Source organism: Aethalodelphis obliquidens, unplaced genomic scaffold (genome assembly GCF_003676395.1).
Source record: "Aethalodelphis obliquidens isolate GAN/ISIS:26980383/991018 unplaced genomic scaffold, ASM367639v1 scaffold19, whole genome shotgun sequence".
NCBI classification, from domain to species: Eukaryota; Metazoa; Chordata; class Mammalia; order Artiodactyla; family Delphinidae; genus Aethalodelphis; species Aethalodelphis obliquidens.
The window spans coordinates 27,422,612-27,445,712 of record NW_020837963.1 but is presented as its reverse complement, the minus strand read 5'-3'; the positions used below and the strand labels follow the sequence as shown (position 1 = coordinate 27,445,712).

Below are 23,101 nucleotides of genomic sequence, written 5' to 3'. Positions count from 1 at the left end.
GAGGACACTCACACCTCTGTCAGTCAGGTGGCAACAGGCCTCACAGACACACATGTGAGTGAGTGGTAAAGGCAGGGGTGTAATTAGCCAGCAGACCCCGGGCCCTCACAGCCCTTAATAAAAATAATGGGGCGATGATGCAGTGGTGCCCCAGGCAGCATAAATCCAGCGGGCAGGCCACGCGGCAGCACGTGATTTATGAACTTGCCCCGTCCCTGGCCCAGGCCCAGCCCCTCCCCATCCCAGGGATGGCCTCGTGGACCCCTGCTCGGGGGCCCCTCCCGGCTCAGCTGCTAAGGGAAGGGCCCCAGGAGTCAGGCTGCGGGGACCTCGAGGCCTCCGACTTAGGGTTCAGGGCTTGTACACCCCAGGGGCCTCGGACCCTGTGAGATGCGCACCTTCTGTGTCCTTTCACCCTATTATAGGGTTTATTAGGGTTGCGAGTTAGTTCGCAAGCTTAGTTTTTATCAGAAACTGTGACCAACCTTGCAAGCAGCTGACTTTGGGCCACGATCGTTCAGTAGAAGTGATATGTTTAACACTGGTCATTAACTTTATAAATGACGTGACAATAAAATCATTCTCTGGGTAAAACTACAGCAACAGTGGACCGTTCCCCCCAGGGGACGGCTTGAATAGCCGTCTCTATTCAGGCCACCCCCACACGAGGCTTCTATCCTTAAGATCATGTTCCTGGGCCTTGGGCAGCAGATCACGTGGAATCCGGAGCCCGGTGACCCTGGAACACACCCGTTTGTCGTCTTGTTTTCAGCTGGACTCATAAACCGTTCCTTCCGCATTCCTTCCCTCACCCTGTCATAGCCCCTAATTCCTCTGTCCCTGCATCTGTAACGCTAAATCATTTATGAGAGCTGACAGGACGGGGGAAGGGAGGCCAGAAATGTTGGCCTGTCATCAGATGCGCAGCACAGAACAAGCAGAGGCAGCGCTGACTTCATTGAATAGGTTTTTTTTAAGGTGGGGAAGCGTTTGAGCTCACAATGGATACGCGTCACGTGAAGTAGTTCTCAGGCTCCGTTTGGGGTTTACATTTGATTGAGAACGTGATTCCAGGGGTGGCACAGCAGATATGTATTCTTGAATTCCTCCTGACTTGAATGAAAGTGTTTAGATGGAAACTCTCCTTTCCAGAGGGTGGGTGAGTTAGATTTCCTGGGAGTGGAGAGCAGTGCCCTCCTGTAGGTGGTTCAGGTTGACGGGCTGGGGAAAGGGCTTCGGTGGTAGATTGTTTTAATCTCCAGTCGGTTTAGGGCTTGCCACTGGGTGTGCCCATGAAGCCTCCCTGAGCTGCCATTTCTCATCCGCTGCCAGGTAATTTCAGAAAGGCCACCATGTAATTTTATCTTTGAAGACAAGTTTATTTCAGACTCTGAGAGTGAAAAGCGTGTCATTGCGTATAAAAACCCTGTGTTTATTTTGTTATTAAGGAAGAATTTTTTTTATATTTATTCAAACCCTCTTACAATGTTTTAAATGAAACAAAACCTAAAAATCCAGGTTTCAGAATGATGCTTCTTGTCTTTTCTCACTCATTACTAAGGCAGTATGGTTTTTTTTAACTTTTTTAAAAATGATTTCTTTTATTTATTTATTTATTATTTATTTTTGGCTGCGTTGGGTCTTCGTTGCTGTGCGTGCACTTTCTCTAGTTGCAGCGAGCGGGGGCTGCTCTTCGTTGCAGTGTGCGGGCTTCTCATTGCGGTGGCTTCTCTTGCCGCGGAGCATGGGCTCTAGGCGCGTGGTCTTCGGTAGTTGTGGCTCGCGGGCTTAGTAGTTGTGGCTCGCGGGCTCTAGAGCACAGACTCAGTAGTTGTGGCACACGGGCTTAGTTGCTCCGTGGCATGTGGGATCTTCCCGGACCAGGGCTCGAACCCGTGTCCCCTGCATTGGCAGGGGGATTCTTAACCGTTGCGCCACCAGGGGAGTCCTAAGGCAGTATGGTTTTAAAACTTTACATTTGGAAGTGAGAGATTTTATAGGCTGGAATACATTTGTGAAAATTTATCTTTCTGTGTTTGTCAGTGTGTGTGTGTGTTTGAACGTGTGGCATTTTTCTCACCCGCCAGCTTCCAGCCCTGCAAAATGCCCATCGGCAGCTGTGTGGACACGTTCTCAAGCTCAGCCCACGCTCTGCACTTGTATGATTCTAACACACCACTCTCCTAATTGAGATTTGGTACCCCCATTAATTTGATTATCATACAGTTAAACAAAAGCCTCGATGAAATTCATTATTGTTTCTGTGGCTTTTGATGCTTGCAAAACAGACTCTGTTATTCAATACGTCCTAAATTATGCTTTAGCACAAGTCATATGTAACCAAACACAAGCCCTCAGTAAACAGACAAGGCAATTTGGTAGTTACGTTAATTACCCGTGGTGAGTGAGGGTGACTGCAGCCTGGGTTACTCACAGACATGCGTGCGTTCACACCCTGCTGTTGCAGAGCTGCATTAAGTCGCTTAACAAAATACCAGCATCTTGAAATTTAGAAGTGAAAGGCGAGCTTACATGTTGGTTTCGACTGTTTGGGGAGGAATCTGCCTCTTTCAGGAAGCAGGGTCTGAGACGTGTCCTTGCTGGCAAAGCCGCGTGCTGCCTCCGCATCTGGGGGCCTGGCCTCTGCCACCCGTCCCCTCCTGCCCCCCTGCGCTCCGCCCTCGCCGCCCGGCCCCTCCCTTCCAGCTGCTCACCTTACTCTCCTTGTCCCACCCAAACCATCGGGTCCATTTTCCTTCTCTGGCTGGTTTCGCCGCCTCACCCTGGAATGCAAACCCTGTGGGAACGGAGGCTGACCCACTGGCACCCACACGTCCCAGGGCCACTGGACACTGCACGGCCAGTGGGTGCCGTCACCCCAGGGTCCGCTTATGAGGCCTCGGCTCCGTGCACAGCATCCAAGTTGATCTTGGTAGTGAAGTTCACGCCATGCTGGGGCTGGTTACTTCTGCTGGAAATGCCTGTAGGGAAGGAAACTTCTTCAGATACATCCCCCCACATTGCCTCCTTTGGATTAAGTAAAAATAAAAGGTGTCAGCTACCAAATGTAAAATAGCTAGCTAGCGGGAAGCAGCCGCATAGCGCAGGGAGATCAGCTGGGTGCTTTGTGACCCCCTGGAGGGCTGGGATAGGAGGGGTGGGAGGGAGACCCAAGAGGGGGGATTATATGTATATACGCATAACTGATTCAAATTGCTCTACAGCAGCAACTAACACAACACTGTAAAGCAATTACACTCCAATAAAGACGTTAAATAATAAAAGGTGTCAGGACCCAACTTATTAATGCAGTGCACATTCCGTTGCACTTCCTTTTCTGGAACGCTGGTGCCTCCCAGGAACCAGGAAAGTATCTAGAATGTCGAAAGCAGGTCCCATCGGTCGTATGTGCTCACCAGGGCCCCGTGGCGGTGACCGCCCACACCGGCAGGTATTTTCGCTGGGGAGACAGATAATAAACAAACCAACATGGGAATTAGGTACTTCAGATGGTGTTAGGGCTCAGAAGAAATATGTAGGGTTGGGGGCTCAGGAGGGCAGGGGTGAGGGCTGCCGGGGAGCCACCGCGATGGGGCAGCATAGAGCAAAGGCTGGGAAAGTGGAAGGTGGGAGCCACGCGGCTCTCTGGGGACAGGTGTTCCAGGTGGAGGATCTCACACGTGCAGAAACTGAGCCAGCCACTGCCTTGGTGCATGGGAGAGGCAGGGCTGGAGGGGGTAAGATAGGAGGCCAGGTAGGCAGGGAAAGGCCTAGATCGCAGAGCGCCTAGCTGGCTGTCAGGTAGCCCCGGGAACTGTCCTTCTGAGAGATGACGGTGCCCGGCCGGGGGCGAAGGTAGATGCCTTGAGAAATGGTCAAGTTCCAGTTACCTTTGAAGCGAGAGCTGGTAGGATTTGCCAATGAACTGGGCGTCAGAGAGAGAAGGGAATGAAGGGTTGGGGCCTGGGCGTCGGGGGTACACCTGTGCACAGGTGAGGAAGCGTGGGCAGGGTAGGTTAGCGAAACAGGTGAAAAATCACCGCGAGCTTGAGGTGCCCCTTAGGTGCTCACCTTGCAAAAAGCGCCGGCAGAGACGTCCAATTCATAACTCTCAGATCAACTAAGGAGACGGGTTTAGAGAGGAATCCAAGGCTGAGCCCTGGACTTCAACACTTGGGACCAGGAGGGTGAGTGGCACCCGTAAGGGAGACCAAGATGGGGCAGCCACAAGGTGGGGGGATGGACATGAGTCACTGGGTCCGGCAGGGAGTGTTAGAAGCATTTCACCGGTCAAATAGCACTGAGTCCAGGTCAGAAAAGGATGGAGGGTCAACCACTGGATGAAGCAGCCCGGGGTCCCTGCTGCCCGGGGCCAGAGATGCTTTGGTGGCATGGTGGCAGTGAGACCCGATTAGTATTGGAAGGAGACTGGCAACAGTGGCCCGGAAACCTCCTTGAGAAGCTGTGTGGAGAAGGAACCGGACCCAGGGCGCAGCTGGCAAGGGCGTGGAAGCCAGTCGGGGCCGTTTTGCTTTTGACGGTGGAGTTTTAAGAGCGTGTTCGTCAGCTGATGCAAATGGTCCTCTGGAGAGGGGGCCATCGCCGAGGGTGGCAAGGGATGCCTGCTCTGATAAATGGTGGTTTTCTTTGGAAAAGGAGAGAAGTGGTTCATCTCAGCCTCAGGCAAGCGCAGGCCAAGCTTTAAGATCTGACCCCATGTCTGCAGCCTCCTTTGCAATGGCGAAGGCCTCTTGGCCAGCCGCCACCGCAGCATCCCGTGAGGTGGGAGACGGTGGGACAGCACTATGGCCACCCGGACGCACTGCCTCGTGTTCAGCTGCTGCAGGAGAGTTGCAGCCCGTATTCAGGAAAGCCTACCGACGTTTGGAAGCATGCTGGCCGTGCTGTTGTGTCTGGAAAGAAATACCTGGCTGTAGGGTGGATGCCAGAGACCCTGCTAAGCAGCTGCCCCCCACACCTGGGGAATCACGTTGCCCTGCAGGTGGAGGTGTCCAGGGTCAGGCGCGAAGGGATGAGGGCCCGCAGCGGTCCGGTAGTCACCTGCTGTAGGTGCTTCAGGCAGGTGCCGCAGCTAGACTCTCCAGGCTGCACCCGGGCCACAAGGGAAGTATTCCTGAGAGGCACGGTGGGCTGGTACCTTCCAGCCTGAAAGACAGTGTAGCTTCCAGGAGCATCGTCCTAGCTTCCTGTGCTTGCCGTGACAGATCATCACACACGGGGCGGCTTAAAGCAACAGAAACTCATTTTCTCACCCTTCTGGAGGCCAGATGTCTAAAATCAAGGTGTCGGCTGGGCCGTGCTCCCTCTGGAGGCTCCAGGGAGGAGTCCTTCCTGCCGTTTCCAGCTGCTGGTGGGGAGCTTCCCACAGAAAATATTTATTTTATTCTATTCTACTTTGTGACAATTTTAGTCCTTTTAAAAGAGGTTTATTGCAATGTTTTTCAAGGTGAAATATGACGTGGTATTTGTAGAATACAGTCCAGGAGTTTATAATACTGCTTTTCGGTGAGCCGTTCTTAATAAGAGATTCCTCTCATTTCATTGTCGGAATACGAAATATTTAGTTCCTCACTCCGCTTAGGAACATTGTATCTTTTGCCTTTCTCGCCAGTTCTTCAGCGTTTAAGAGAAAATCGATCTTTGATTTTATGATTTTGTTCTCGAGCATATAAGCGTGCTCTAAAACATCAGGAGACTGACCATGCTTGTTTTAGGTCACGATTCCTATGGTACTTAAAACAAAAGGATGGTTTCATTAATATACAGGGAAACCCATTCGATCTGCGTTTTCCTGGACAATTTAGTTGCCACCTGACCTTCCATAAAGAGGTTTTTCAAAATATTTTTTGTATCTTCTCCTAACTATACTCTGACTTGAGTTTATTGTCAATTATGGAACAAGAGAAGGTCTGTGGCCTGAAAAACCAAATTTCCCCTGCGTGTGCGTTTGCAGAGAATGTTCCCCTGCGTGTGCGTTTGCAGAGAATGTTCCCCTGCGTGTGCGTTTGCAGAGAATGTTCCCCTGCGTGTGCGTTTGCAGAGAATGGCGCATGCACGCTTTTGAGGAGTTGATCGTAGTGGTCTTGGTGGTCAGCATCTGTCGGCACTGCGTGTATGATATTCTTGAGATGCATTTGGTCTCTTAATCAGGTTCCAGTGGCCCATCCCGACCTTGAACGGGTGGAAACCAGCTTTGGCCTGACTGTTTCTCTAGCTCCTGGAATGAGTCCGAGCAGGTGGTCACAGGTACAGAACTCAGCTACAAAGAAAAGCACCTGCAGAGGCAAGTGACAGTTCCATTTTGCAAAACGAGTTTGTTCCTTTCGAGCAAGGGACCCAGAACTCAGGTACAATCAGCGATCGCTGCGAAATCGCTTTTTCCTTCACTTCTCGACCTGATTGCGTTGACGTGCACCTTAAAACCTGATTTTCACTGAAGAAGATTTTATTTCCACCTTTACTAAAATGTGGAAAGTAATCAGAAGATGCATAAGAGTAAAATAAATCGTGATGATGTCCAGCACGGACGGTGCTAGCTGAGGGTCAGACACTGTTACAATCACCACACGTAGGGACCCATTTCGCGTTCAGAATAACCCCGTGAGATAGACGGTATCATTATGCCCATTTTACAGTGAAACAGGAAACGGAGGAGGTTGAAGAGATTGGCAGAGCTGAGGTATATATTCAGAAAAATGGTCAGACTCTGATATATCAACATGTTTTTCCTTTGAGCAAAGGTTCATCTTCCATTACTAGACTTTTGCCCCTTCCACCCTGTCTGCATCACAGGAAGCAGTTAATACCCATGTGCAGGCATAGGGTGATGTGTTCAGGGAGATTAAGTAGGAGAGGTTTCCATTCTATAAAACTAAAGGAAATTTCAAATTAAGAAAAGCAGAGTTCTCCACTGCCTTCTTCTGTTTTCAGTAATGTAGGATATCTTTTTGAACTGAATGAATGCCCTTCTGTGAATTAGCTTTAAGTGCATTTTATTTAAACTTGCCATTCACACGACCATCAAACTCTTTTCAGTAAAAGAGATACACGGAACAAAGCCCCCCTCCCTCTCTCCCACCACCCCACGCCCTGCCTTTGTCACCGTCCTTCTTGTTCTACTTAAACAGCTGATGGAGCAGAAACTTCCAGGAATAAATAGGATATTTGTGTTCCTAAAATAGATGTTAGAACGTCCAGTTACATAACAGGTCTCGATAAACAGTTTTACTGTGACACTAGTTAATACTTAACTTTGCTGTGACCACTGTTGAAATAAAGTCCTGAGCTCCTTTCTTTGCGTTCATTATTTAAAGAACACTGCGATCTTAATTCCACTGCCAAATGGTCTTGCAGAGAGCGTGGCTTTTGAACTAAGTAGTAAAAGGACCATTTCCTAATCCAAGATAACGGCTTCACAAGCACCTCAAGCACGTAGTTCTAAACTCCCTTTAGTGATGCTACAACGTTTCATTTTAACTACCTGCAAACTAAGCATTTATGTTTTTTAAAATATCTTTATTGAGATGTGATTCTCATGCCATACAGTTCACCCGTTTAACGTGTACAATTTGGTGCTTTTTCAGTTTAGTCGTAGATACGCGGAACCATCACAACAATCAATTTTAGAACATTTTCATCACTTCACAGAGGAACTGCGCTCTTCTGCCGTCACCCGCGCCCCCCGGGACCAGCCTCCCAGCCCGCAGCCCTAAGCAACCACTCATCGACTTTCTGTCTCTAGATTTCCCTGTTCCGGACGTTCTGTGTGAATGTAATCATGTAACATGTGGTCTTTTCTGTCTGGCTTCTTTCACGTAGCGTAATGTTTTCAGTGGTCGTCCACGTTGTAGCCTGTGTCAGTGCTTCCTTCTTTTTTAACGTCAGTAATATCTCTTTGTACGGATATGCCACATTTTGTGTATCCATTCGTCCGTTGATGGGCAGTTGGGTTGTTTCCGCCTTCTGGCTATTATAAAGAACTCTGCTATAAGCAAAAACTCATCGACAAGTTTTTGTGTGGACATATGTTTTCGTTTCTCTTATATACCTTCTGAATTTTAAAAATCCTGGATTTTCATATACTCATATCATCAAAAATGCTTCCTGTGTTTTCCAGGCAAATCTAGAAAAGGAGTCCTGGATTTGAAATCTCATCTCATTGAGAGTTGTAACATCATGGTTCTTTTCCTCTGGAATCCACAGTGTTGAGTGGGAAGCATTTTCACTGCCTTTAGTCATAAATCTATTCAAGTTACTCATTCTAACCATCCTCCCACCCCACCCTACCTGCAACGCCAGGCCACCGCTAATGTACTTTCAGTCTCTACAGATTTGTCTCTTCCGGACATTTCTTAAATATGCAATCATACAACAGGTGTGTGTGTGTGTGTGTGTGTGTGTGTGTGTGTGTGTGTGTCTGGCTTCTTTCACTTACATAATGTTTTCAAGGTTCACCCGTGTTGTAGAATATGTCAATACTTCATTACTTTCTACTGCTGAATAACATTCCATTGTAGGAAAATGCCACGTTTTACTTACCCGTTCATTAGTTGGTGGACATTTGGGTTGTTTCCACCTGTTGGTATCACAGATCACGCTGCTGTGAACATTTGTGTATGAGTTTTTGCACGGACGTATGTTTTCATTTCTCTTGGGTATGTACCGAAGCTGCATCTGCAGGGTCAAATGGCGACTCTGTTTCCGAGGGGCCATCGGAGTCTCTTCCACAGCAGCTGCACCATTTCACTACAGCGTACGAGGGCCTCCACATCCGCCCAGCAGTTCTTGTTATCAGGTTTTTTATTGTATCCAGCAGTGTCGTGTGGGTTTTGATTTGCATTTCCTTAATGGATAACAATGATGGGCATCTTTTCCTGGGCTTATTGGTCATTCATATGCCTTCTTTCTAGAAGTGCCTGTTCAGATCCTTGGCCAGTTATTTTAATTGGGTGGTTTGTCTTTTTGTTGTTTAGTTGTGGGAGCTCTTTATGTATTCTGGACACTAGACCCTTATCAGATAAATGATTTGCAAATATTTTCTCCTATTCTCTGGGTTGTCGTTTCACTTTCTTTTTTTTTTTTTTGTGGTACGCGGGCTTCTCACTGTTGTGGCCTCTCCCGTTGCGGAGCACAGGCTCCGGACGCGCAGGCTCAGAGGCCATGGCTCACGGGCCCAGCCACTCCGCAGCATGTGGGATCTTCCCGGACCGGGGCACGAACCCGTGTCCCCTGCATCGGCAGGCGGACTCTCAACCACTGCGCCACCAGGGAAGCCCTCGTTTCACTTTCTTGATCACACCGTTTGCAGCCCAGAAGTTTCAAATTGTGATGAAGTCCAGTTTATCCATGATTTCTTTTGGTGTCACGTCTAAGAAACCGTTGCTGAGGCAGCACCTGCTTTAATGACTAAGTTAAGTCTGATTCTCAGTCCTTCTCTAATCCTTGTCATGTGGGCCCTGCTTTCAAATCATTCTTTAAAAGTGCAGTTCTGATGACCCACAGAATGTCTTCATGAAAAACTCATCACCGTCCTATATGTTTGTGAACAGATTCACAATTTTCACCCCGCCTCTGTTGCTTCTCTTTGTCTAGACCAGTGGCTCTCAACCAGGGGACCCCCCCCCCATCCTCCGGACATTTGTCAATGTCTAGAGACATTTCTTGTCACAACTGCAGGGGCTACTAGCGTCTCCTGGGTGGAGGACAAAGAAGGAGCTAAACGTCCCATGACACGCAGGACAGCCTCTGCCCCACAACGAGGCTTATCCAGCCCTAAATACCAATGATGTAGCGTTGAGAAGCCCTGGTCTAGATGGGCTAAGGTCACACTTTTGCCTGATTGTCTCCATCCTGTTCTGATGCTGCATAAAAAGGGACATGCCACTGAGATGAGTCGGGTTATGTGAGTCTGATTGTCATGTTTCTTCGTATTCTTTGCATTGATCCCATAAGCTTTCAGTGTTTTGCTGGTATCGTCTGTTACTTGTCCAAATCCAGCCCAGAGCAAAACTGTGATCCTTGTTTAAGAAATAAACCAAAAATGCCGAATAATAAGTGCAAAGTAATAAGAGCTATTTTTATATACTTCTTATTACTTTGTACAAACAGTACACACTTACACATGCATACGCACAAGCACACACACACTCATAGACATACGCACGTGTACACACACACACACACACACACACACACGATTTTTTCTGGTGTTGATACTTTAGTACTTTAACAGTTTCAAACAAAGTTTATCACCAGATTTAAATAACAAGAACATGCAGGAGGATTTTTTCAGCCGCAGAAAATACCAGGAGATTTGATCCTCCCCGCATGCGTCCTGGTCCCTGAAGCACCCGCACGGCCGTGGGCTGATGGGCTGTTGGCGGGGACAGTCTCATTGCTTCCCTCTCCCCCTCCGGTGGCAGCTGAGATCTCTGAGATGTGATTAGAGAGCAGTGCTGTAGGAATTTAAGCTAAACACGTACAGCCAGCCCATATGGGGCCCGGATTTATTCTGAGCGTGAAAGGAATGACTTGCTTCTTAAAACAAAAGAGAGAGAGAGAGTTTCCCTTAGATTCCACAATTTTCCTTGAAAGCACAAAGTGCTCCCAGGGCGAGGAACTGACCAGTTAGCATCCCGGCCTCCACCCCAGGTGCCCACACCTCAGGTCTCCCGCTAGCTTATCTCCTTCCTGGGAAGACGCTGGACTGGGGTGTCCCGGCGACCCCAGTGGCTGAGCCCATGCTAGCTCCCGGGAGCCATGGGCAGTGCCGGGAGCCGAGGGGGTGACCACACCAGAGATGGGTGACATTCCAGCACCGTGGATGCGAGTCAGCCCGTCAGCATTCCCATCGGGGACACTCTGCCTTCCGACTCTGGAGCTGCTGTCCGCCCTCTGCTTGAGTCCCCGGGTTGACACCTCCAGGGAGAAATGAGTGGGAAGAAGGACTGTGTCACAAAGCGTGTATCAGAGCGACGAGTCCACAAAAGATGTCCAAAGATGCTCACTTGTTGCCATCGCTCCTTCCGTTTCTTCTGGGAATTATCTCCCCAGCGTTATGGGAAGGCTTGTCTACCATTCTTCTGATGAAACCAGAATCTTAAAATTATCTTCAATTCACAGGAATGTCCTAATCAGACAGCAAGAACCTCTGAGTTATGACGCTCATTTCACACTTCGGCAAACGGAGTAGAGGAAACTTCAGTTGTTTTCCCACAGTTACCCGGCTGGCAGGTGGGGCAGCAGGATTCAAGTCCAGGAAATGGGCCTCAGAGACCCAGTTCTTAAGCTTTTGTGCAGATAACAGTTTGGTGCAGTGTACTATGTGGGCCGCTGATCCTGTGCCCCAAGCCATTTTCAGCAAATTTCTAGGTGGATTAAATCTATCAGCTACGTGAATATGGCAGAAGATAAAGGAAAATAAATATTTGTCTTTTAGTAACATCCCCTCCACGGTGACCTCAGGTCGAAGATACACGTGGTGCCCTGAGAAACAGCAGACTTAGTGGCACTTAGATGAGGGTCATAAGGCCAGACGGTGACCGGTACCCAGAGCATCTGACCAGCCTGTGTTCTGTAAGGCAAGCCCGTGAGGCTGAAACGTGGCTGGGGAGGGTGATGGGTGAATGTGTCGCTGGTGAAGCCGTCATGAAAGCTCCGCTGGGTTTCTTCTTTCCTCTTTAAGATGACATCAGTCAAGGATAAGATGCAGAAGGAGCACGGTGCGGGAGGACGGAGGGCCGTGACCAGTGCAGCTTATCTTGCTAAATAAACATCCTAAGAGTTAAAAACGGTGAATCACTATGTACTTTTTTCCTAGGGTGTCTCAGCAGAAGTAAGTGTGACGCCGGCTCAGGAAGCTGGCTCACCCGGTACCGGTTTAAACGGCACTGATCTGTCAGGGGGTGGCTTGATGGTTCTCTGATTTTCTTTCTGAAACATCCATTGTGTTTACTTCGTGTGAGCATCCCAAGGAGGCCCCACGGCTCATTTCTCTCCGCATCCTCAGCTCCTACTACAAGGTCCGCATGGGAATCAGTGAGTGAATGGGATACAGTTGAGGAAATAGAACCAGATAAGACTGACCCTGCGTCTAAACGCAGCATGTCCCACTCAAGTTTTATGGCATCTCACGAAATGTCTTTTTTTAAGGTGTGGCAAACTTCTCTAAATCAGTTCTCACTTCTCCTTCTTTTTGTTAAGCAACCTATGGTGGACCGTGTCTCAAATACTAACATGTAACTGTTTTTTCAGTTTAGAATGTCACTTTTTAAATGGTTCACACCTTTCCTCTCCTGATATGTGTTTTCTAGTTTGAATCAGAACTTTTGAAAACTTTTTAACTTTTTAGAAATGTGCCTGCAGTGTTTTCTTTTCCTCTCCCAGAGCTTTCTTTTTATTTTTCAGAAGTTTCTACAACGATTAGAAACTTATCCTCTGGGCCATTCCTCCTAAAATTGCTACCTCGAGACCTTCAGTGTTTTAAAAAGGCAAGGCTGATTAAAATCATATTGTCCTCTGTACTCGTGTGTACTCCTTCTCTTCCAAGTTTTACTCTCCTCTAAAAATAAATAGGTAGACATGAAAAATTATATACTACACCACCTTTGGCTCCCTCTGCTGAAACAGAAGTTATCTATTTTAAACTATTCTTAAACAGCATAAAATTGAAGTTTTCTCTCCAGCACTTGCTAGATACCAGGCACTGTGCCAGGTTTGGGGCTAGAAAGATTCATCAGGCAAGGTCCCCGTTCTCAAGAAGTTTACAGTGTGCTGGGGAGACAGAGTGATACACAGACAGGGCGTTTGTGATGGTGTCTGCAGTAGAGACCAGCTCAGATCTATGGCTGGGGGGACAGGAAGGGGGCTGGGGGCAGGGAAACCACTGAGGCGGGGCTGGGGGCTGGGTGAGGTCAGAATTCCCAGAGGCTCTGACCTCTGCCTGGACCCCCCACCCCCACCCCCAGGTCAGGAGGTAGGGTGTGGTCCAGGCAGAGAGATTGGTCTGAAAAAAAGGGACGCAAAGTAAGCGTGGAGACCAGAGTCCGGAGCGGCGGACCCCCTTGTGGATCTGCCCAAGTTAGGCACTGTCTTTAAAAGATTACGGTGTGACTCTTTCAACCTCCAGAAATGTGTCTCGTACAACGTTGAGTAGGCGAGCAAGGCTTAAGGCAGCACTGGGCATAACTGAAGACGAGGCAGCGGGGTACAGGGTCCCCAGCGGGAGCCTGGTCACCTGGCAAGAGAGATGGAGAGAGGTGCCAGGTCCCTGTCGACCAGGGCAGCGTGGGCAGTGCTGCGTGTCCTGGGGGACACGATCTCCAGGGCTCCTGCTTAAGTGACAAATAAGAAGCAGGGCAGTGTGGGCAGTGCTGCGTGTCCTGGGGGACACGATCTCCAGGGCTCCTGCTTAAGTGACGAAGAAGCAGAGCAGCGTCCAGAGTGTGCTGGCATTTACGTAAAGGTAAAAAGGAGGAAGAAGGGAGTGAGCTTGTGCAGTGGCTGAACTGTGCCCAGACTGTTTTGGAGGAAGACAGAAGCTGGAAGCACATCCACAGGGGAGGTGCCCGGGGATCCCACCCTTCTCACCGTGACCCTCGCAGTGCCCTCTGAATTTGATGTCAGGTGCACGCGTTCCATATGAAAATCATTAAATAAGCTTGATTTACAGTAGAAACTGAACCGTATCTCTCTGTGCACTTACAATTTTAAACTCAAAAAGCACCCTGGGGTTCCATAAAAAAGCAGAAGGGAGTCGGGTGGGAGGGGAGTGAAGAAAGCTCACCTCTGAGGGTGCAGATTCCCAGAGGAACGAGGGCGGAGGTGGGTGCGCAGCCCAGCCCGCATGGCGCCTGCTACTCCCCTCAGCTGGCCAGGTGGGCCGAGGACGTTTGCACCATTCCTGCCCCTGCAAGGGGCTCTCCCCCAGGGCTCTCCTGCCTGGCTACCATTGAGCAAAGTTGGAATTCAGGGGAGTCAGGTTTGGTGTCAGTTTCATCCCACGCTTTAAACTCACGGCCCAGAACAGCGACCAAGTGGACAGGCTCCTGAAATACATGGGATGATGTTCAGCTCGTTTAGTTTAATAACTTCAGTTTCTTTTGTATGAAAGTATATCCGCTGGAGCAAGAGAATGGTTGCGTGCTCAGGCAGAGAAACCGAGCCAGAATTCGGACTCCTCCGCAGGAAACACCCTGAACTGAGATTCCATCTCATACCTTGAAGACAGACATGAAAATGTGTTTGTTGGCTCCAAAATGTATCAAGAGAAAAACGCATTAAAGCTTCTTGTTGATAAGACACTGTATCTTAAGAAAGGGTTGTTTTGTGTTGTTTTTTCCAGGATGGTGAAACTAACGGAGGAGAATCTGAAAAAAAGAGAAACCTTCGTAACCTTTCCCGGGAGACCTCAGAAGACAGTGACGTGTTTGGTACGTAATATAAAAATTAGAAGATGGGATTTCATATGAGAATCGTGTGCAGACACGTTCTCATTTGGAGAAGGTCTTAATTTTTTTAATTACGCGAGTAATCCGTGAATCTGTTCTCATTATTAGACATGCGGCCTCTGTAGAAACCTGGAGGCCGAGCCCGCTTCATCAGCCTCTTGGGAACATCCATCCGTCTCCCGGATGGGACTGCCCTGGCCGCCCATGGTAGCCGTCCTCATCTTGTTTTTGCTTTTGGTTTCGTTTCGCATGCCTTTTTGGACCCACAGACACCGGAAATTTCCCAGATTTTCCCTTGCTATATGCTATTTCTCTAGTCATCTCCTTGATCAATTGGGTGTGGGCATTGGCGGGCCAAGCAGTTCTGGTAAAAAAAAATAGCTAACAAGGAAGAGAAATAGTCCCAGAGCCTGGATACGGTGGTGTTTATTTTAACTACAAAGAGTGACTCAGGAGGTGTTGGGAAATGTGTTTTCTGTAAGAGTTTACATTTTCATCACCCTAGAGATAGAGGTTGCCTCTCACCCCAGGAGTGAACGGGCAGGCTCCCACCCGTTCCGGTATTAACACTGTTGGGTCCACCTCTGCCGCGTGACAGTGACCGTGGATTACTCTCCCAGCATCACAGGCCAAACTGGAACACGGGCAGCCCTGCCCGGGGGCATCGCTCTTTTCTCCACGTATTCGTATTCCTGGAGTGTGAGGGCTGAAAGCCAGATCCTGAGGTCTCCTTTATCAGACAAGAGGGCCCGGTGTTCCAGCTGCTAAGATGAGCCTTGGCCACAGTCAGCCCAGCCTGCAGGTCTGACACTCCAGGAACAAGGCCTCCCCGCCGTCTTCCTGGCCTGGTCTCTGCTCATTTCTGGAAAGGGTTTCTTTACGCTTCCCTTGTCAGGCAGGAAAATCCATCCCAATTTTCTTTGTTCCTGATTTACCTGCTCGTTCTGAAAAATCCTTTCCTTCTCTATAATTCCTTCCTTCTTGAGCAGAACACGTAATTACAGAAGTACCGCTGCCCACTTTTTCAGTATCACAGGCTTCCATGAAAATCAATGTAACCCAAAGGCCCAGAGACAAAACACTGAGGATTAGTTAAATGGAAATCAGACAGGAGGCCAGTACTTGTTACTCTCTCCCGGATTCTGCCTGCTTCACGATGATTTCCATAGGGATTTTTTGGACCTGAACACAGTCCAGCGCCTCTAGGTAGTGGGGTTTCCACTCCTTAGGGGCAGAGGAAGGAGTAGAGGATGGCCTCCTGGCTTGGAGAGTAGGGTGTGGCCTTTGGACTATAGAGGGAGGCACGTCTGACTGTCAGTGACTTTAACGCTAAATCTGCCTGTAAACCTCAAAGATAAAGGTGTCTTTAGGCCTGTATTCTAACTACATATGTGTATAAACACATAAAAGAGAATGACAGAGTAGAAATGTCCATAGTTGGGTTCTATATGTGAATAAGAGTAAGTTTTAGAATTTCTTTTCGTCTAAGCTCACTTACTTTTAAAGCAAACATCGTATTTACCATTACCCAGGTGTAGCACTGTTAGGATTGTTTGAAACAACGTCAGCCGGTCTTTTACTGTCAGACACACACACACACACACACACACACACACACACACACACACCCCACAATTATATTGCCTCTATATAATACCTGTATGACATAGTGTGAAAAAGATCTATAATAAGCCTTTTCCTTAAGTTATAAACATGGTGTAATTCCTGGATAACTTTAAAAGGCAGCCCTTTTTAACCTTCTCAAATGCATACTCAATTTGGAGAATTGTTTTATTATCTGGAGTTGCATGTGAAAGCCAATGGAAATGCAAATATTTCAGTCCTGTCACAAAGTTAGATTTGCCTTTTACCGAAGAATAATGCCACAAGCCAGCTTCTGCCTGTCTTGTCTGCTCTGACTATGTGGTGCCTTGACCGTGGAGACGGGCTGGAATATCTGCTGATTGGAGGTACCGGTCCCGGGCCAAGCTCGCAGCCCATCAGCGCGATTAGGGAGTAGTTCCCTAATTGTCACCTTCAGGGCATTGCAGCTGATGCCGCTGAGTCACAGCAGAGGGGAAGCGTGACCATGAGTGAGGGGGACCCAGGACACCTCCTGGGCTCCACTGCTCTGTGCTCTGCCGTCCTGAGTCACACGGACGTGGGCGCTGCAGAGCTGTCGGGCGTCTGCTTTTGAACTTCATAGTCTCCCAGTCCTAATGCTTTCCTGGGGTCCAAAGCCACCCCAGTCTAAAGGTACAGAGTGATGGGGGGAAAAGAGGCTGAAATAATCTTGGCTATCCATCTTGACAATCTACTTTTGGAGGAAATATGTACGATTTTAAATCCTGAAGTGTACAAATGTCACTCGAGGTGAAATCAGCAGCTCCCTCCCATTACAAAAAGGTCTTCCCTGGTGGCGCAGTGGTTGAGAGTCCGCCTGCCGATGCAGGGGACATGGGTTCGTGCCCCGGTCTGGGAGGATCCCACATGCCGTGAAGCGGCTGGACCCGTGAGCCATGGCCGCTGAGCCTGCGCGTCCGGAGCCTGTGCTCCGCAACGGGAGAGGCCACAGCAGTGAGAGGCCTGCGTACTGCAAAAAAAAAAAAAAAAGGTCTTTCGCTGACTAGACAGAAATTCCCCGAATCTAAGAAGAAACCACGCTTTCGTGATGGTCCCTGAGCCACGCGTCCGCAGCAGCCACTTAGCGATTCTCTTCAGGCTCCTGGTCGTCGTTCTGTCCATGTGTCAGCAGAACTGGGGGCCGGTGAGGGGTGTGGGGGAGGCCCTTAGCCTTCCCCTAACCTGCGTCTTCAGGACACTCGGTGGAGGTTGGGAAGGCCAGCTTTGTGAGAGTCCTGCGCGGGAGTCCAGAGGCTCCTTGGCCGGCGCTGCCCCCCACGCAGGTGCCTGAGTCACTGGCTCACGTGCCTGATGCATGAGTTGCACAACTCAAACCAGGGCAACTTCCTCCGTGTGTGGTGAACGCTTAGGACTGACTTGGCAACGCGCTTAAGAGTTCTATTTACTTTTTCATTCTCTGGGAGAGTTTCACTGAAGGATTTAGATCCAAGTAATAACTCACTGGAGCGCACTTGTAAATCTCCTGTAATTTCTCCCCGACTGTGGGGGTTACACTCGGGGGGTTTTGCCTGGTCACCCACAGAGGAAGGAAGCATCTTAGGGCTCGGGAGCCCCACAAGAACCACGTGCTGTCTCGGCTTTGGGGAACCAGGGTGTTTTGTGGTGGGTCAGTTGCTGAGCTGTTTTTGGAACCTCACGGCCACACACGTGGCACGAGCTAGCCCTGTCATTTGGAATCCAGGCAGGAAGGAAGGTGGGCCTTCGCCGCCACCCCCGTGCCCCAGAGCTAAAGCAGGGGCAGGTAATTCAGCCGAGGTGAGCAGAAGCCCTAGGTCTCCCTAACTGTACCCACGAAGGAGAGAGGTCTCCAAGAGAGGGCACCCCTGCTCTTTCCAGAGCAACTGTGGATCCTCCCAGATGCGACCCTCATCTCAAAAGTCAGAGCAGAGGGGTGAGTGCCTGTCACGTGGGGTGAATGCTAGTGCAGCTCCACAGGGTCATAGGATCGTGAGAACGCGGCCGCGCGTCAGGTCAGAGCACTTTACGCAGCTAAGCCACGTGCGCGTTGCAGGGAAGGGCAAAATCCTGTGAAAATCACTAGTTCACTGCTCAGGTAATGGAGAGAGAGTTGTCGATGTTTAATGTTTAGGGGGAAAGCATTCATATTAGAAACATTTGCATGTATTTCTAAGTATATAATTATAAAGTATATAATATTATTAATAATTATATATTTTTAAGTGCATACAAATATATATATGTGTGCATATATGTGTGTCTTTATTTCACAAGGCTTGAGTTAACTTGCAATAAGAAAAAGAAACAAAATACAAAAAACATAACGCAGAGCTGAAGTAAGTCGGCACGTGCGTTTGTTGACTGCACAGCGGTTGCTGTGTTGAACTCATTCAACCTGTAGTTTCCCAGCTGCCCAGGTGGAAAGTGAGACCTCGTCAGCTTTTCCTTTTACACACGACGTAGCCTCCCTCCGCCTGCCCCCGTGATTTAGCTCTGTGGTTTGGGGCAGTGTACTCCCTCATCTTTCTGTGTCTCGGTTTCCCCACCAGCACGTAGGGGTGATAACAGAGCTGCCCGTGAGAAATAAACGAGCTGGCACCTGTGTGTCACTCCCGTCTGCCATGTGACAGCGGTTGTTATCAGACAGGTGCCTACATGTGCTCCTCAAAGGAAGCAAAGCTGTAGTTAACACACTGTCAGAATTTTTTCTTGCCTAAATTTTTATCACAGATGATCAGGTGGTCGTCAAGGACCTCAAGGCGTTTTTAGGGCATATGGGTGATTCGTTTCATGTGCAAATTGAAATAAACTGAATAATGAGCTTCCTTGCAGCTCGGAGCCCATTCAAGGCTCATGTCTCTACTTGGGACCTGGTGTCTCATTCCCGCCACACCCCAGGCAGCTCAGCCCCCAGGGAGGGGAAGTGGGTGCCCCTCCGATGGGGAGGACCTGGGAGAACGTGTGTGGCCTGAGATAGTGCTCGGCCAGGTTTGGAAGAGACTCGGCCACAGACAGATCTTTTCCCTGAGAATTTTCATGTAGCGTTTAAAAAAGAAAAAGAAGTTGCATTTTTTGTTTGTTTGCTTGTTTCCAAGAACCTTCCACAAGGAAATCTTTTTGAGATGTTATTTTAGGTAATATTTTATTTAATATATTCTGATTATTGGATTAAGTTACAAAATCAGTAAGTAGCAGTCATTACTGCTTAATTGCTACTTTATTACTACATTACTACTTAATTTTACTGATGTAAAATTCTGTCTCAACTCAGTAACGAACGTAGGCGAGGGACCCACTCTGTCCTGCCCTGCAGACTCCTGTTTAACTGTCCCTCCCCAGATATAATCAATGCCCTTCAGAAATGATCATTGCACAGCCTTTTTCCTGAGAATGTTTGATGGTAGCCTTAATGTATTGCTAATTGCGATTCAGCTGTTGCCTGAGGTCTTTTATTCTTATCTAGACAAGTGATAGAATCCATACTGTATAAGGGCGTCTTTGGGGCGGATAAAAATCATAGAATCAAAACCGCAAGTTGAGAACTCGAAGGAATATTAGAGTCCATCTCGTCCACCCAGTCACTGTGTCGATGAGGGTCTGACAGCCAGGACAGTTAAGACAGAGGCCTGGGGACACAAAAGGCAAGGTTGCCGCCCAGCATCCCCGGCCCTGCTCTGAGCCCCACCAGGAAAACAGTGGCTTGTCCTGGATGGTCCTTGGGGAACAGAGACGCCTCTCATTTGACAGATAGGTTAAAACAGTGACACATCGTAACGCGTTATTACTTCTCTGTGCGTTTGAGTGAGAATGAATACGATGCTTTGTGTCTTCCGAGTACGCGTTTGCCTGTTTGTGCTGCCTGCTTGTAGTTCCCGGGCAGCCCTCTGGGGGCGCGCGCTCCCCGCTCTCAGTGTGTGTATTTCTGGCCGAAGCCCCCCTGCTCCCAGAGGTGCTCAGGTGATGCTCCCGTGGTGAGGCGAGGCGTGTTCACGGCCAGCGGAACGTCGGCTCTACTCGGCAGCCTCTACCACGGCAGGAGCTGCTGGACAGATGTCTTGGCATCTAGGATTATCTTGTTTCTTGAGTGAGGCCGTATCATCTGGTAAATGGGAGTGTGGACCCAGACCTCCGGGCCGGGTCCTCAGCCTTTCTTTCCATGCTTCAGGTTCCCCTGAAGTACTGGGGATCCCAGTACTGCTGAGCTCCGGGCTGTCGTGAGCGAGCATCGGAGTTAAACAGTCCAGGGAGTGGCGGTGCAGGTGAGCAGGGCAGGTGCAGGGCGGGGGCAGGCGGTGTTGCCCTCAGCCCCTCCATTGCGGCCGGGGGCGGAGGGTGCCTGCCGGCATGCTGCCTTCTCCCAAGGGCCCGGCCTCTCAAGTGAAGCCCCCGGTGACCTTTAATAGTCCACATACATACATGGTATTCGATTTCACATACAATGTTTAAATTAAATGTGCGTACCTGCGTGCCGGTTTCCCCTTTTTCTGGATTTTCTGCTCTGAGCCTCACTTTCCTGAAGATGAAATAGATCCTCAGAGGGAAACGGCAGAAGGGAAGGGCCCAGTGAAAACGTACCGATGTCTCGGGAACCTGAGCACTAGTGTCTCCTGGCCCCTCTCCCAGGAGGACACGATGGGGGTGTTGCCCCGTGGTGCTCGGGTCCCTCGGGTCCCTCGGGTCCCAGCACCTGAACAAGCCCTCCTCACTCACTGAGCCGGCACCTACCACGTCGTGTGGTCCAAGCCACCATCAGGGCTCACCTGGACTCCTTCAGGAGCCCCGGCTTCCATCCCGACTGCTGCCCGCGCGCCCTCCCATCTGTTCTCAACGCCCCTGCTCAGAGCCCTTCCCGCCCTCCCCGCGGGCCGGCACCCGTCTGACGGCACCTCGCACCCTCTCTTGTCTCCTGCCCCGCCTGCTCGCTGTTCCTGGAGCGCAGGGCCTTTGCACGGGCTGTGCCCTCCTCCTGGGATGCCGCACCCAAATGACCAGCCCACTTAGAAGAGAGCTGCATCAGGACAGTTAGGTTGTGCCGACCTCTCACACGGGCTCCCAGGCCTCAGAGCTCCATGTCATAACTTCCCCCGTGTCCCGCCCCAGCAAGGACAGGCAGGAGGCCCCCTGTCAGCAGTGACTTGGAGGCCCGGGCTGCTCCATCTGTGGGGTGGGGAGCCAGAGGCACGTCCCCTGCGGGGGACAGCATCCATCACATCCGCTGAGGTTCCACGGGGCCCCATCGCACGACCCAGTCTGGCTGCCAGGGACCGAGAGGAGGGGAGTGGAGGCGGCCTCAGCTCCGCCACCTGCCGTGGCTCTCGAGCGGGCGTCTGCAGCTTGCGTGTTGTCTGCCCCCCGACTGCCCCGATCCAAGGCCCTCGTACGAGCTTGTCAGCATCTGCCGATGATGGAGGGATGGGTGGGACGTCACCTCCCCCTGCAGCCCGTCCCCTCCTCTCACCAAAACACCTTTGCAAACTGCTGATTTTCACCAGAAGCGCCCCCCAGATCGTGTGACCTCAGGCCTGAGCTCTTCCTTCCTGAGAAGTTCTGCCTCTGGGCCTCTGCTGAGCGAGAGGTGTACGGAAGAGGGCCAGGCGGGTGGGAGGAGCCCGGGGTCCAGGTGGCTGCCTGGTGTCTCCTGGGACGGCTGAGCATGTCCCCTGGGGACCCGCAACGCCAAGACCGGGATGAGCGCTGTGGTCTGGGAGGGGGTGAGGCTCCCAGCGCACGGCGAGCTGGGAGGGCATCAGCCGGCGCCGGCGATTAGAGTCGCAGAGGCCACAGCCGGCTGTCCAGGCGCGTCCCCCACTGGTCCTGGCCTTCAAACTAGAATGTGCTGCTGAGAGCCACTTGAGGCCAGCAGAGTCACGATAGGGCAACAGAACCATTTCCAGAACAAAAGGGGAACACAGGCCGTAGCATGGCACAGACCGCAGCTGTGACGGGCTTGGCCAGCAGAAGGCGCCGTGTCCCAGCCGGGACCCCGCCCGTGGACCCTTCCCCTCACCCACTGCCACAGGCGAGCCTGCTGGGTCTTGGGTCCCCAGCTTGAAAGCACCCATATTGGCTTCCATCAGGAAAACTGACCGTTTCCGATTTCCACCTCAAGCCAGCCTGAATTTGTAACGTGGCCCTGGGAGCTGGCGTGTGGCCGGGGCGCTGTCACCTCCGAGTCCCCGGCCAGTGGCCCCGGCAAACCCGAGGACAGTCCGCCTCAAGGGCGGAGCAGGTCGAAGGCACCTTTCCCAGCCGGACCCTCCTCCTTTGGCCGGTTCAGGAGGTGGCGGTGGCCTTGCTTGGACTTATTCCAGTGGGGGAGGGGGGCCTGCGTCCTTCAGGAAGCTTTGAAGGGTGAGCCTCCCCTTCCCTCATTCCCACCAAGGCCATTACTATGAACGCTGTCTAACTGAAGAAGGTCTTCCGAAAGGCACGCGAGGCCTCTTGCCGCGCTCTGGCCCTACAGGCGCCGCAGGCCAAGCGCGAGCCGCTCCGTCACCTCCCCCAGCCCTTACCCGTCGAACCAGAACTGGCTCTGCCCCGTCCACACCTGCATGGCTGAGTCCTGCTGGCCACGTGCGGTCTGCCCCGGGGATGTTAGGTGTGACAGATCAGGAAGGCTCTCACTGGCCGTCACTGCTCACCTCTGTCTCCCAGGGTGAGGGGACCGTGGTGGCCGCCCTGCCCCTCGGCACCTGAGGGTTAAGGGGAATCCGGCCCTGGGTTCAGCCCAGGCTCCATGTCCTGTGTCACCCTCCCCGTACGAGCCCAGATCCAGGGGTGGAGGCGCGGCCCCACACCTGTTCCTGCAGGTGACCTAGCCGTACCTGAGCTGGGACGACAGTGGCAGGTGGGCTTGTACAATAGAGCCTGGACCTGACTCGGTTGGGCAGCTCTCATGGTGTCATTAGAGAGGTGACAGGCAATCAGAGGTGTTCCTGTCATTCCCCAGCAGGTGAACTCCAGGTAAATTGGTGGGATTTAGGCACATGAATATTGGAATGTTTTGTTAGCAGACTTTTTGCATCCAGGCC

General features: G+C 50.8%; 1 protein-coding gene across 5 annotated transcripts in view; it reads left to right on the top strand.

The window, feature by feature from the left end:
• Positions 1-23,101, top strand: part of MBP (myelin basic protein) — a 78,589-nt gene that overhangs the window by 33,369 nt on the left and 22,119 nt on the right. For all 5 annotated transcript variants that reach the window (XM_027118798.1, XM_027118796.1, XM_027118794.1 and 2 more), the window contains one exon: positions 14,363-14,450. In XM_027118798.1, the coding sequence (XP_026974599.1) occupies positions 14,363-14,450 (88 nt within the window). The remainder of the gene's footprint in view (positions 1-14,362; positions 14,451-23,101) is intronic.